A 15341-nucleotide genomic window follows, 5' to 3' on the forward strand; every position below is an offset into this window, starting at 1 on the left:
GTAGTTTACCTCTGTTCATCATCTACACCAGACGTTCTTCCTTTACCTTTGTTTTGAACAGATTCTTACCGAAAATGTTTTTATTTTTAAAAGTATTTTTTATTTGAAAATATATTAAAATAATATTTTTTTTATTTAATTATTTCTAGCATCAACCTATTTAAAAACTTTAAAATTTTAATTTGAATGAAAAAATATTAATTTTTTAAAATATATTTTTAAAATATAAAAAAAATAGTAACGAAAACCTGCGGTGTAGTATTGGGAATCAGGTATGTCCTTACGTCACAAAAATTGCCCGTTATGTAACGACTTTTGGAAACTTCTTGCTGTGATGGTTGTTACGGCTGTTATATATTTATAGCCTGAGATTTGACTGATTTGTTGTTTTCTCCTTAAATTCTGGCAAGGATTGCATGCTTTTTATATATTTTAATTCTTAATTTTTAAGCTTATGACAAAATAAATATATATATATATATATAAAATTATGCTATCATTTTATTTGGTGTTAAACATGAAATAGTATTCGGATAATAAATATTGATGAATATTGACATGCAATTTCTTACAGGATACTCGATTCCATCCCTAAATCGACAGACAGCTAAAACCTGTGGGTCTAAAGCATCCCGAGCTCTCCACTCACCCCATCTAATGCAATGCAACGTGTATTGAAATGAATCTCAGAGGTGACTACAGCATCGTGCCCATGTCGTAGAAACAACAGGAGCTTGGATGGTTGCATCAAAACAAAAACAAGAAGAAAATGTAAGAATCTGCTTAGAACAGTCCAACACATGTTACAGACAGAAGAATCACCTCTCATCCCAAGTATTACAAGACAAAAATCCTGCATTTTACACAACACACACACACACGGAGTTATAGTATGACCGGCAAACAAGGAGGATCTACCCTGGATGTGATGCAAAACATCTATTTAACTACAGGAGAGCTGGCACATGGGAGTGCCAGGACTCGAGAACACAACAAAAGACAAGTTTCAAGCCTGTCATCTTCAACCATAAGTATAATAAAAAGGCCTAAAGTTCATGCTTTTTTCTAGTGTTACAAACAAAATATGAAAATATAAAGACTCGTTATTGAGGTTTTCAAACCAAAAGGATTGACTGATTATCATTTTATAAAGAGAATGCCCCAGCTGGGAATCCCATGCCAATGAAAGTAACATAAACCAACCAGCAAATTCATGGATTTATCTTAAGATGGAACAAGACATTCCACATTTGTACGTAATTGTGGCGTAGCCAACCTGTTTCCTTTCCTTTTATTTTCCAGTCATTGCATCTCAATTCACCATGAATTAACAATGTCCACACAAAAAAAACAAAAGAATCGGTCAATCTCATCATCCCTTTCTGCGATGATATCATACACATCTACCTTGAGTTATTATTTAGAGATACTACCAAATGGTTTGCTAATTTTGTTCTGCATCATTCCAAATATAAAGTCCATTAATAAAAAATTGACACCTACAAAACTCAGATCCAATGTCTTAGAAGACCTAACACTTACACCATTCATGTATATATATATATTTCACATTCCTCCAGGTTACTAACACAAGAATAAATGCAATGAATATATTAAGTTTTACACAAAAAACTGACCTTCGCAAACCTAACTCAAGAACCAACTATGTAATTCTTCTTCCTTTTCTTTTGTTTTTCTTTTCCCTTTTTTGTTCATTTAATGTTATCATTTTTTGTCTTGGGAGAAAGAAGAAACAAAATGTAAAACAAACCACCACCAGAACGCTCACCAGCAAGACCGTTAGCCTAATATCTGAATTGAGAAGTGTTGGATGGCATACTCTGGGCATGAGTTTCTGATATAAACCAATTCAGACAGGAGTACACATAAGATCTCATCAACGCCCTGTTTTCGCACGTTTCATTCCACTTGTATTGAAAGGAGAGACACTGCCACTTGGTCCTGGACTCTCTTCTCTGAAATTTGAATTTAGCATTGCTAGCTCACGTAGCTGCTGCCTCTTAATAAAATCTTGTGACTCATCCTGCACGGAAAAAGGAATATTTTACAGAAGTAAGGGAAAGGAAATGCTTTTCAAATTTTAATCAACTAATGGAGCAGGGAGAATGAAATGCATGAGCAGAACATAAAGACTGGGTAGAGCCTATCACTACTACTTGGGTGTCAGAGGAACTAAACAGAGATCATAAGCCAGAATGCCATTGGTGGATGCTCATTTTTCACTTATTTCCATCCTAATATCTTGGAAGGCATGAAGGGAAACAAATTCTAGAAACGATAGATTCTACTGGTTATTGAAAAAAAAAATTGCAATACAATGACGGCTTGTTTCCTGTTTCAAGAAAGGCATACGGTTTCAAAAACAGAATAGGGCTCCAACTAAAAGCTTTGTGTTTCAACCTTCAAGAAAGCTCCTCTTCACTTTTTTAACATCAAATGCTAGCACCTGGTTCCTTCAGATACAAGAGTAGTAATATCAATTCATTTTACAAATCTCAAATATGAACTGAAAACCTATATTATCATTAAACACACAACTCCCAAGTTATTTGCCTTCAAAGTTGTTCCCAGGCAGACTGACACCTTGGGCAGGCTCCCATTCTTAGATTTACAGTGAAAAACTATATCGCATCACAAAGCATACAAAAAGATCGCCAGCTTCAAAAAATTTAGAATTTCATAAAACTTATAAACAGAAGATTCAAGAATGGAAACGGATACCACAGGTTTGAGCAGTTCTTCTATGATTTCTTGTGCCTGCCTGAGTCTTATGTCAACGATGTTGGCAGGTAAGTCAGCCTCAATTAAGATGTGAAGTGGATCGTTCAGGTGCTCATAGCCCGGTCTTCCCCTTAGCTTCTCTTCCTTTCAGATGGAATAAGATAAAAATGATTAGGAAAATACTTAAAATGGCATAAAAAAAGACAAGATTCTACTCATAAGTTTGCTTTGTCGTATCAATCAGTTTTGGCTGTACCGTCATTAAAAAAAGCAGGTTTCAATAGCACTACAGTGAGGCGTGTGTATACTACCTTGTCTGGATCCTTAATTGATCCTTTCCCTCTAATGTACACCCGGCAACCTGTGGTAGCTTCCACCCGTTTCAGCGAATTGCCTCTGGGTCCCAGAAGTCGCCCAACAAAATTGAACTAACAATAAAGAAGCAGCCATCAAATATAAACACTTCAGCAATTCTATTTCATTAAAGGGAATTGTGAAGATATGCTCAACCAATTAAATTTAACAGGATAACACCGGAAAGTGGTATGACTTACAGTACATACATTTGGATAGGTATCTACTGGAATTTCCAAACGCAAAATTCTCTTCACAGTGTATGAACTAGGGCTTGCAGGTGCACCTTGCCAGTCCATAGTCATTCCAGGAGGTCCACTTAATCTCTGCATGAATGATTTAGCTATATTAGTGTACCATAGCAGTGGAAGCACAAAGGATTGACATCCAAAATATTTTAACAAATAAATATAAATAGAACTAGACAATATTATAACCTCTTCAATCTGAAGCTTCTCATTTTACCAAGTCATCATATCAGTAGTAAACCCATAACACTAGTTATCATACTGCCAATTATAATAGAGAAATATGGGAAAGAAAAGGCAGCAGCTCAGTTATTAACACAACATTTTAAAGTAATGACACTTGTTGTCAACCTGTTACAGTCCCCGAGGTTATATAATCAAATAGTCAGGAAACCTCTTACCAAAATTATGCTAAGACCTATTGGCTATCCTCACTTTTTTTAATTATACTACAAACCAAGGAAAGTTGGGATTTAGAGAAGGAATCATCGTTCAGATCAAGAATATCGAGATAAAAGCTACTTTGTGAAAACAGATGTACAAAAGAGAAGAGTGTTGACACATAAGCGATCACAATATAACCAATTATTTAACAGAACATTTGACATTTTAAGCATGCTGGATTTTCCTTTCTCAAATAACCACACTTTGCATAGGCAGCATGATCTTGTGATTACAATAGTATAACAGCTGGGAGCGTGTCTTAATTTGAAATGTATTTTCAGGTAACCGGTTTCACAATGGAATTGACTTTAATAGCATGACAGCTAGAAATCAGTTGTCATTTATCTAGAATTTAGCTGTATTCTCAATGAACTGCTTTCACAATGGAATCCATCATCTTATACATTTCTACCATCATTAAAAAGGAAAAAGTTGGGACCCACAAGTGTTGTCATTTGGATCATCAACCAATTGAGGAAAAATTTTGAGACGGATTTTGCAAGTGCTAGTAAAGTTGGAGCAACATGTAAATGTATTGACCCGAGTCTTTACATTAAGAAGTAACATCCCAACCATGGTGTCTCTAAGCATTTTAACTATACATATACCCAGAATATATGATGTCAAAGTCTATGTAAGATGAGCTCGGGGCTTTTAGGCATGACATGGTACAGACTATGAGCTGGGTCCCTTTTCTTATGTGAAAAGCTTGAATCTAATTCCAACCTCACACTGTAGAAGTAAATGTTTCGCAAGATGATTTTGAATGCATGGCCAAATACTCAGAATGTATTTGGCATAGCACCTGGTGAAATTGTTCAGATTACGGAACTTAAAACTAGCAAGGATTTAAAATTGTCTAGCATAAAGTAAAAAACAAGTATTTAAAGTTCTCCAGGTAAAGATTATTGAACTAGGAGCTTCGCTAAAGGTGAAGGAGGAACATCTGTGCTGTACAGTTTAAGAAGAAGTTTCTTTAGCTTATGGGTAAGAACATACTAACAAAGAAACTACTAATAATAAAGTACTACATTGAAACAGCCAGCAAGTGCATGTCTCTATTTTTTATTTCTCAAGAAAAAGCAGTTATCAAACTAGTCACTAATGCACTTGGATAACCTCTTCTTGGTAGCATTTAAAATGCTCAAAACAATACAAACAAAAAGCTATAGTTAAATATGCATGGAAAAAGGAAAACTCAAACGCCAGTAGGAATGCCTCTTTATATTCTTCAACAATCCTTCAGGAAAAGCTACTGATTGGTGGCATTTAAGCATCTTGCAATGCTATTAAAATGTAGAGATTGTTTCTCACAAAAAGTTGTAGTAAAAAATCAGTTAGAAAATGAAAATCCAAACCTCATCTACCCAAAATTTCAAACTACAGGCAGGCCCAGGTTAACAAGTGGAATGCAAATAGAGAACTGCAAGCAGGAAGGACCGTAGGGGAAAAAATGGAATACAAATTAAAATCAAAAGAAGCAATTACCTCCTGAGGAATGCCATTCCAACCACTTAAACCTGTCCCACCAACATTAGACAAGAGGTTTGAAGAAGCCATGGGGCTGGGACTTCTATGCCGTAGTCTGTCGAAGTCTCCAAAGCCTTGGTTGGACATCATTCCTGATACCCGGAAAATTTCTACACATAAAAGAGCATTTACTTGAAAGGCAGACCCAGAGCAATCTTAAACAAAACAACACTAAATGAAGAATTGAAGTCCCGAGAAAAAAATAAAGAAGGGTAACAGAGCAAAAATGGCTGGAACAAGAAGCAAAAGTGAGAAAAAGAAGGGCAAAATATACCAAACCAAACACAAGCAAAATATTCTACAAGGTCATTTAGGTCCAGAACCATGAGCAAATTAAACCTAGGCCACATTTGCGCAGAGTCCTACAAGCACCTCTCTTCAAGGCTGCAACACTTAAGTTGTATCTCAGACCCAAATACAAGGTTAATAACAGAAAAAAAAAATTGGTGGAAAAGTTACAAAAATTTATACTTCAAATCAGTGAGGGTGCCGATAGAAAACATCTATTCACGTGTTTCATGAGCCATTCACAATTTCCTCTGCCGACTCACTGCAAACCAGTTAAAAACTTTTTGCATGTGGAACTTAAAAGCACTCGAATTTGCCAAACCCAGATAGCGCACATAATTTAATCTCTAATACAAGCTACTATAAAACTTTTGTGCCATCAAAGCTATATCCCAAAATGCCGTAAACTGCTGGCATAAAAAAATTGTATGACACTGGTTTTCATTAACTTTTTTTCTCTCATGATCACATAGAATCAGTGATTCAATGAAAAACGCCTATAATTAGTTCAAGCTAACCCTTTTATACAGTAATTATTTCCCTATTTTCATGCACTCTGGACAAATCCACCCACCTGGCTAGTTACAAGGCCTTTCAAATGGTGTACAAGTTCACGCCACAATGCTGCCTGAACCCAACTAAAGATGTTAAATTGTTGAATACCAAATGACTACTCCCCACAATCAGAAATGGAACAATAAAAAACAAAGTACACATTCGATACAAATCGAAGAAAACAACACTGAAAATCACTTGGTAAGAACAATCAAACACATCTAAACGCCCAGAGAAGCACATTGAAAAACCACAGTGCTGAAATTAAGAACATGGTAGTTTAAAAGGAGAAAATAAACCCAAGAAAATCTAGAAAAACCTAGATCCAAAAATGAAAGACTAAGAACTAACCTTGATTTAACAGCCGGCTACATGTTGGAAGAACTTGCATGAAAGGTCCAAGCTTTTGATGTTCTGCTAATAACTCTGATAAGTACTGGCTGCAAAGGGTAAGTAACAATTAAAACAGATAAAAGAAAATAGAAGTCTCTACACAAAGATTGATAAACAACAAAAACTTGAACAAAATCAGTAAAAAAGACCAAGTCTTTTGTAAAAAAGAAATGATGTGGTTTACAGAAAGAAATCACTAAGCTTGCATACCTGTCAACATCTGGGGTGCTTCTAATCTGAGGAGAAGCAGCTCTTGCAGGTGAAAAGTTGGGATTATACAAACCTGACATGGGGTTTTTGGTTTGCTTTTGTGGAGAATTTTTTTTTTTTCTTCTGAACAAACAAAAGAATATTAAGACTGGAAAATAGAAAAGGCAACGAAAGGCAGGGGGGTTTTAGTTTTAGCTGTGGTTGTTGCAGAAGAAAAGGGAGAAACACAACACCATCAATAAAGGAGTGAGTTTTGTAATAATCTCCCCCAACAAAAACAAAATAATTAATGCTATAAAAAACAAAAACAAAAACAAAAACAAAAGGGTTAGGCAACAAAACTATCTAGTGAAATTTTGCAGAACGTAAAGACAAAATGTTTTTATTTACCATATCACATATATTTTTCTCTTTATTAACGCCTTCCTTTGTAGTAATAATTGAGAAACTGGCTCATGGTCAAAGCTACTAACTCCCTCTTGAATCATTTTTAGCCGTACAAACTCAGACCTTAAATTAAACTAATAAAACCAAGGATTTTATGAGTCATCGTCCAATTCGGACATAAAATAAACAGTTTTAATACGTAAGAATCATCACATGGTTGTAAGAAAATCGATGTAAATAAATAAAGAAAGAAAAATATCCCGTGCCCCTTAAACAAAGTCAGGCAAATAAGTGAAATCTTTATAGCTGTATAAGGTAAGTGGTGTACACTCGAAGATGGCAGGAATTTTGGCGGTGGACAAGAAAAGCAAAAACCGAATGGGGAGAGATTTTACTGTTAATGAAAGTGGGAAATTTTCTTAGGTTTTTGGAGGCACCGTCAACTGTGTAAGGTTTTCCTGCGGTTGTGACCGACACGTGTTAGCCATGCAAAGAACCCATTGATATCTATAAAAAGGTTCCCTCACCGAGTAGAAAATCCATTAATATCTACAAGAAGGTCCCACACCAAGTAGAGAAGCCAGTGCCATTTTGATCATGATGTCGCCAACCCTGTCCTGAGCAGGTGGAGTGTGAGAAATAAGATTGCGCTCCTCCACTTTATGCAAACTACGTCGTTTACATCGACCCCGTTAGAGGATATTTTCATAGCAAGTAAACAAATTATGAGTCCTGTGTTTGGTATCGTGGTTCAAACTGTGTTATATTCCAATTATAATTTATAGTTGTTTGATAAATATTTGAATGCAGATTTTAGAGATAGGTCCCACTATAAGTTGAGTTCTTACCGTCAATTTTGGTTATGCAAAAAATTGCTGCTTCTCACTTTTCATTGCCGGCCTGTTGCCATATGTCCAGAGTGAATTAATTCATTGAGCACAGTGCTCACTTCAAGAAGTAAACACTGCTAAGTGAATTAATTCACTTACCAGTGTTTATTGGACCACGTCTGACCCAAAAAAAAATTAATTTTTTTTAATTATATTTTACTCAAAAACTAGTATTTAATATTATTCAATAACACTACATAAATTGGAAGGAGATCGCAGGATGACGTAGCATTTGCAGAATTTGATCCCAATTTCAATTTTGTTTCTGATGATATTTTACCTGATTTTGTTGCACGCTCAAAAAACCATTGAAACTGTAGTCCTTATCAGATGAATTTCATACGTGATGAAATTGTACATAAGTTAATGGAACAATAAAAAATATTTGATATAAAATATTATTTATTTAATAATGTAATAGTGATAGTTAAATCTACAATATTTAAATTAAAAACATCAAAATTAATATATATCTTTTTTAGTTATTTTATAACCACAATTTGAAAAGTATGTTTAACTAAACACATTAAACTACTTTTTATTCAACCTCAATTTCAACCACAGTTTTAACCAAACATATATAAATATCAAACCAACCTCAACCAAAAATATTTTTTATAAAAACAACTTTTTTCAAATCACAACCACAAAAGCTACCACAATACCAAACACACTCGCGGAAGGTTGTGCTTCAACAGTGAAAATACTATTCACACACTCACAATACAATGTGCACTAGAGCAGTGTTTTTTTTTTTATTTTGATCCCTGACTTTTTTTTATTATGTCCTTTAATTACAAGATTAACGCCCAATTACTTCAAATTTATCGGCTAGGTAAAAAATTAAAAGACTGGGGACCAATTTAGGGAAGGTGTCGAAAATGGATCTTGTGTTTAAAGTTGGAGTACACTATACACTTTAACTCCTGATTTATTAAATTACACATATTCAGACCCTTATGTGTTTTTTAATTCAATTTTGGTACATACTTTTATTTTTATTATTTTTCATTCATTGATTTTTTAAGGAGAGAGAAGTTTTTGTCAAATTATGGCATAGAGAAAGAAAGTCGTTGTTTTCACATATTTCAACCGGCAAATTGGTTGATATTGGTATTCACGAGTTTCATTTTATAAAAAAAGTTGAATGGTAGTTGTTTCAAACCTCAACATTACCTCAAAAGTAGATCAAAGTTGAGGAAAAAAAATCTAACCTAGTTTGATTTCATGTGTTTGGGGCTATTTTTTGAGTTTTTTAGATTGATAAGTTGGTTTCTAGGTGTTGTGAGAGTATTTATAAGGTGTTTTTTTAATGGGTTAAAAATTGGATTTTTAGACAAAAATACATTTGCTTTAATTTTCCAACCACCACCGTGGTGGCCAGATTATGGGCAGATATGTGACACGTCGTTTGCTTCAGCAAGTGACATGTCACCTGATTTATTTTTGTCCGACCCTTAAAAATATTTTTTAAAAAAAACCTGTGTGTTGGCCTGAGCTCTTTTTTAACACACCCAATTAAATCCTTGGTGCAGATCATTGATTCGACGGATTATGACACAACATCTAGGGCTTTTTTCATGCATTTTTCCCCACGATTTTTTAAGTCCTTTAAAAAGGAAGACATGTCAATTTAGTCATGTGCAAAATCTTTACAGTCCTTTAAAGAAGAAGACTAGTCGTTTGGACTGTTCGCAAACTAATTTTGCCATCAATCCCTTGAGAAAAAGACTTATCACTTAGGCCATTCATGAATTTTTTTTCTTGTCGACTCTTAAAAGAAGATTTGTCTTTTGCGAAAATCTTTTACATCGACCCCTTTTATAAAAGAAACTCGTCAGTTTGATCATTTTTAAAATGAGCATTGAACCTATAAAGATGATAAAAATTAAATTGGGCTTTGGCCCATTTACTTTAATTAATTTTTCAAAAATAAACAAAAAAGCTATTGCTATTATTGAATGGATCTTGATGGGATCGTATTGACTCAATCTAAATTATTATAACTAATTCTCAAAATATTACAAAAATAATAAAGCAATTTTTTTTGTTTTTTGTCCTTTTTTAGTTATTAATTTTTTTTATGAGAATGTTATTACCAAAAAAATAATTTGTGACTTATACAAAATATAAATCAAGTGCATAAATATTGATAATATTGACATGCACAAAATTAAATACACAAATATCAAGAATCATTTTTCAGGGTGATGTTGTTAAAATCATGAATTGACTTGTAAAATCATAAGATTTATGAGTCAACATATACTTTTGTATGCAAAATCACTTTAAAAACTCGAAAATTGATAAATTCAAATTGAAATCGTTCAAACTCTGTAAAATCAGGTAAAGATCAAAATTATAAAATAGAATTTTAAGTTATATTACAAAATAAAGACTAAAAGAACTAGGACTAAATTTAACACAAAAAAAGAGGTCTTTCCATTTTCATTGTTCAAAATGCGCAAAAAACTCTAGTTTCATACATGAAAGTTTTAATTTTTTCATTATTTGGTCCTTGTTATTTTAGGATTTTACATTCTGATCATAAACTTTATTCTTTTTATATTTCAATCATTGGATATTGAAAGAGGAAAGAGAAAGTCACCGAAAAAAAAAAGAGAGAAGAGTCTGGTCGATCACATTTCGATAATAAAAAAACCGATTTTGGTGCTAGTGTGTTCATTTTAAAAAGAGGAGTTCAATGAAGGTAGTTTTTCTCTTTAAACATGTTAAAGAAAAAGCAGACCAAAGCTCGTAAAATTACTTTAGATTTGGTTTAATCATTTATTCTTAAAGTGATTAGATGGTGTTTGATGGTTAAAAACAGGTTTATTAAGGTTTTTAAGGTGTTCTTGATATATTTTTAGGTGAAAATAAGTTAAAAATTGAATTTTTAAGATGTAAAAACTCGAACATGATGGTGATTAGAAAACAAACCAATGAATGATACATTGTTTGTCCATACAATAATTAATGGTGTATTGCCCATTGTATGTAATTGTTTTTTTAGGAACAATGTGTCATATGACCATTTTTTTTAAAAAAAAACGATAACCAGGTATGGTGGCTTGGCTTCCAAGCACGCCTAGGTTTTTTGCTTTTAGGCTAAGCGCATGAGTTTCACTTTCTAAACTCAATATTGTCTTGCCTATTTTTAAAGGGAATCTTGTACCATCCACTTCTATTTTCTTCTTTTAATTTTTATAAATAAAATTATTAAGATAATATTTACAAAATTGTTCAGTTTTGCAATAACTTTTGAATAAGAATGTAGTTTTTTTTATGGTTATATCATTTTTTTTATGAATACTAATTATACACGAATGTAATATGCAATTGATTTTTTTAAAATATGGTTAGGAATATTCAAATATAATAAAATATTTATTTTATTATTTTTATTGTAAGTTTTTCATACAATTTTATAAAATTAATCATTTTCTTTTATTCTTTATATAGTAGTGTGCAAAATATCAATAAATGATATTTTTGTTTTTTTATTGAAACCATGATAAATTTTTATTTTAAAAACTTTGCTTTTAATTAAAAAGGCATGTTTTTGTAAAAGTAAAAAATAAAAAATACATGAATAACAAAATTTTATTCGATAATATAAATACAAAGGATATTTATTTTATTGTGTATATTTATTTTATTTACAATAAAACTATATTTTAATAATGATTTTATATAACGCACTTAAAAACCATAACAAGTCTTCAAGATAAATAAAAAATATATATAAAAAGAAATGGATAACAGAGAATATATTTATATTTATCTTTTATTTGTCACTAGAAAAATTAACTTCCCACTCTCATCTTTAATTAACAATTAACATTTACAAATTTGTTTTCAATATATTAGTTAATACATATTTGGAGTCATTATTGAATATAAACATCATCTTTCCATTATTATGATAACATGATATCAAAAAATGCTATCATCTTTGCTTGAAATTAACTTAGAATCTTTAATTACTTGTAGGGTAGCATATATATACCTTGGCTCGTATTTTACTAAACAAGGACGATGCCGTCTGTTGATTCTTAATTGTCCTCGACTTTAATAATTTGATGCTCCACTTAAAATATTTGACCTGGAATTCCTATGAAAACTTCTCAACTCCAGGGATGCATCTCACAGACACAAGCCATTCATGAGCGGTGAATATTGAGTTGATCCTCCATGATTGCAGTCGAGAAGCAAACACAAGCAAAAAGATAAAAAGTGATATGGATATTAATACCAAGGAAGATGCAAAAAGCCAACAAGAGTTAAGAGCACAGGATAAGGAGTCTGCAATCTGTCTTATGAGCTCGCTTGCTCGACGGAAATTCACATACAAATCAAAACAAAAGGAAGATCAAACTGATGCTGCCCGTAGGACTTCTGGGATGTCGAATGTGCACTTTATTTCTTCTTCAGGAGTCCATAGGAAAGGCTTCCTGCATTGGATATCATGATATCATAAAAAGTTGATGATCGAAGAGTTTTAGTGAATGGCCACAAGAGAGCATAGGTAAATGGAGGGTCATATAAGAGCTTGTCGTGATCACATCACCCTCCTTAAGCAGTATGATAAAAGCTTCACGATATGGTAGCCCACCCATGAAGTCGTCAGCAGCACACCATTTGATATCTCAACAACAGAAGCAGAAGCATGAAATCAACAAATAAGATTCTCCAATTTTTGGGCAGTGAAAGCAATGGAAACCTATGAAAATTGACAGTGTCAAAATGGAAAAAAGAAAAAGCTCAGGTTCACCAAACAGAATTTAAAGACAATGTCATTAATAATGCTCAGCAGCAGCCAAAGTTCATTGTTAACACCCAAAATCACCCTTCTAAAACCAGGAGTTATCCAACCTTTACAGAAATGGCAGAATGCCCAAGCAAAGGCCTGTCTAGAGTAGGAAAAACCACCCATCTAAGATGAGACACATCTACATTACTTCCCCACAAAATCTACCCCATACGCTCTCCGAATTGTCCAAAAAGAGTAGCAAGAGGGATTCAAATAAGAAATTCTTCCTATATGCACTCCAAGCCATTGTTGCATCCTCCACCGGAACAAGAGACAAGCTTTATCAGCATTTGAAACTTTACAGACAAGCTCTCGAATTCTCCCAGTCCAATCTCGATAGGAAGGAAAATGCTAATGCTAATGCTAATTCTGCTGCTCTTTCAGGACAACTATTTGACATGTATCTTCCCCTTACTTTTGAGATTTATCAAAATCTAAGAACTAAGAAAAGCTTTGAAAGAAAATAACAGAACGCCTGCACCTTGCACTAATGTCATTAATGAACTAGCTAACAGACCGCAGAGCAGAGAAGCTCATGATTACGAATTGACTGCGCAATTATACTTGTAAATAAAGAAGAAGAAAGGGAAACAGAACCAATACTTGTGTCCCTCATCTGGATCTCCTTTATGCACAAACAATTACCATAATCTTTCTACTAGCAAGAAACACTCATCAACATTGCCAAAATATAACACTTAATGATCTTGAAATCATCAACAGTATGAAACAAGCAAATAAACAAACTATTATTACCCCTTCCTGTTAGCAAGCAAGAGCATAAGCACTCTCAGTTGGCCTTCTTGTCCATGTTTCTGATAAGCTGCTTCATTTGAAACCTCCAAATAAAAAAAATTGCCAAGCCTAATCCTATCAACACATACACCCAAATTTTCTCATCTTCACTCTCCTTCTCCGACCTCACCTCCTCTATATCAAACAACTCCCTCCCTCCCTTCCCACTTAGACCCTCCACCACACACCCATATAACACATACGCCCTATCCTCTCTCCCCACCACAACCGAGGTAGGAAACCTCTCCCCATCAAGGTCAATTTTGTCATAAACCACTCCCTCTCCCCAACTATCATCACTCTTCAAGAACCACAGCTTCTTATTCGACACAACCAAAACGACACCGTCTCCCCTTATCGCAATCCCATCGCCCTCCGGCAAATCCTCGCTCAACAAAACATTCCTTGCCGTGCCGTCATCGGCATCAACCTTGAACAACTTGCCCGTATTGGTCTGCACCACCAGCAAATACCCCTTGCTGACGTAAGCAATCCCGTTCAACCCGAAGGAACTCAACGGTGAGTCGCGGTCCACGGGAAACTGCGTAAATACCGGAGATGTTGAGAAAATCGAGGCCTCTCCTTCCGGGCTGACCTTCCAAATAAAGTTCCCCTCGGAGTTTGTGACGTAAGCGTTGCCCTTGAAATCGAAAGCGACAGCGTTGGCCATGGGGCTGCGGCCGTCTTCGTCGGAGGGGGTAGAAGGAAGGAGGGAGAGGAAGAGGCGCTGGCGGGAACGGAGATCGTAAGCGGCGAGGCCGTTGAAGGGATGGAGAGAGTCGAAGGAGTGGATGACAGCGAGGAGGCGGTTGTTGAGTTTATCCACCGCGAGACCGAGGATGCTGGTGCTGGGAGGGAGGGAGGGGTCGGAGATGATGGTTTCGGTGACGCCGGCGTCGGAGACAGAGTTGATAGTGCGGTGGTGGAGGGAGCCGACGATGAAGTGCTGTGCCGAGGGATCGTAGGTAAGGCTTTCGGGGTAGAGGTTGGGAGATCGGAAATGGATGACGTGTGGGGTTTTGGCTGTTGATAGGATGGGACCCACAATAAAAAAGAGTAAGAGAATTTTGGTAGACGACGACATCAGTGAGATTGCAAAGGATTTCGTGAGTTGTGCAGAGAGAGGATGGTGATTTGGCTTTCCTTTTATGAGAATAGGAGTGGCCTCCGGCTGCGACACCTGGTCCTCTCTCCACAGTTCCTTCTGCTGACTGCTTTCATGTAACTAGTTTGATTATTTTTTGCGGTTGAAATGGTTTTTAAATTGTTTTTATTTAAAAAAATATATTAAATTGATTGTTTTTAAAGTTTATTTATCATTGATATAGTTTTTGTGATGTAAAAAAAAAAATTAAAAAGTATTTTTAGTTATAATTTTAAAAAGAATGTAAATCCATTCATATTCTGAAAATCATATTTTAAGAGGTTGTAATATTATATCAATAAAGTGTTGGTCTAGTGATTAAAACACAGCTATATCTTTATAAAAATAAAAATACAAGTTTGATTTTTAGAAACATATTTATTAGAAAGGGCAGTCACGAACCTCGAACGAGACAAGTTTCTTTAAAAAATTAATGTGAGGATACCGAAATAAAAAAAATCAAATTCATATTCTGTAAATCATATATTTAAGAGATTGTAATGTGAAGCATAAAAAACATCAGAAGCCCTATTTAGAATTTCTAATTC

At 34.4% G+C, this 15341-nt stretch overlaps 2 protein-coding genes across 9 annotated transcripts; both read right to left on the bottom strand.

Moving 5' to 3' along the window:
* Positions 1-1440: 1440 nt before the first annotated feature.
* Positions 1441-7091, bottom strand: LOC18100022 (KH domain-containing protein At2g38610). Of its 6 annotated transcripts, none has more exons than XM_024602661.2 (8): positions 6765-6959; positions 6513-6601; positions 5277-5428; positions 3297-3422; positions 3054-3170; positions 2743-2886; positions 2422-2467; positions 1441-2044 (listed from the first exon to the last, which is right to left on the bottom strand). In XM_024602661.2, the coding sequence occupies exons 1-8, from the start codon at positions 6842-6844 to the stop codon at positions 2040-2042; spliced, it is 759 nt and encodes a 252-aa protein (XP_024458429.1). In that variant the 5' UTR covers positions 6845-6959; the 3' UTR covers positions 1441-2039. The 6 variants fall into 6 exon arrangements, 5 of the variants coding, with proteins under 5 accessions (XP_024458429.1, XP_024458428.1, XP_006381266.1 ...); XR_002982238.2 differs by having other exon boundaries at positions 1897-2044; positions 2374-2474; XM_024602662.2 differs by having other exon boundaries at positions 1897-2044; positions 2374-2467.
* A 5176-nt stretch (positions 7092-12267) lies between these two features.
* Positions 12268-14969, bottom strand: LOC18100023 (uncharacterized). Of its 3 annotated transcripts, none has more exons than XM_024602659.2 (2): positions 13611-14969; positions 12268-12495 (listed from the first exon to the last, which is right to left on the bottom strand). In XM_024602659.2, exon 1 carries the CDS (start codon positions 14731-14733, stop codon positions 13645-13647), a length of 1089 nt encoding a protein of 362 aa, XP_024458427.2. In that variant the 5' UTR covers positions 14734-14969; the 3' UTR covers positions 12268-12495; positions 13611-13644. The 3 variants fall into 3 exon arrangements, with proteins under 3 accessions (XP_024458427.2, XP_024458426.2, XP_006381268.3); XM_024602658.2 differs by having other exon boundaries at positions 12268-12689; XM_006381206.3 differs by having other exon boundaries at positions 12268-12764.
* Between the last annotated feature and the right edge of the window lie 372 nt (positions 14970-15341).

This window comes from Populus trichocarpa, chromosome 6 (genome assembly GCF_000002775.5).
Source record: "Populus trichocarpa isolate Nisqually-1 chromosome 6, P.trichocarpa_v4.1, whole genome shotgun sequence".
Lineage (NCBI taxonomy): Eukaryota > Viridiplantae > Streptophyta > Magnoliopsida > Malpighiales > Salicaceae > Populus > Populus trichocarpa.

Excerpts from the sequence above, each read along its gene's own strand:
- LOC18100022 (XM_024602660.2), bottom strand. The coding sequence starts at position 6,844 with ATGTCAGGTTTGTATAATCCCAACTTTTCACCTGCAAGAGCTGCTTCT. Across the intron at positions 5,429-6,512 it reads TAGCCGGCTGTTAAATCAAG|AAATTTTCCGGGTATCAGGA; the intron begins GTTAGTTCTTAG and ends TTTTATGTGTAG. Across the intron at positions 3,171-3,296 it reads CCTATCCAAATGTATGTACT|TTCAATTTTGTTGGGCGACT; the intron begins GTAAGTCATACC and ends CTTTATTGTTAG.
- LOC18100023 (XM_024602659.2), bottom strand. The coding sequence starts at position 14,733 with ATGTCGTCGTCTACCAAAATTCTCTTACTCTTTTTTATTGTGGGTCCC.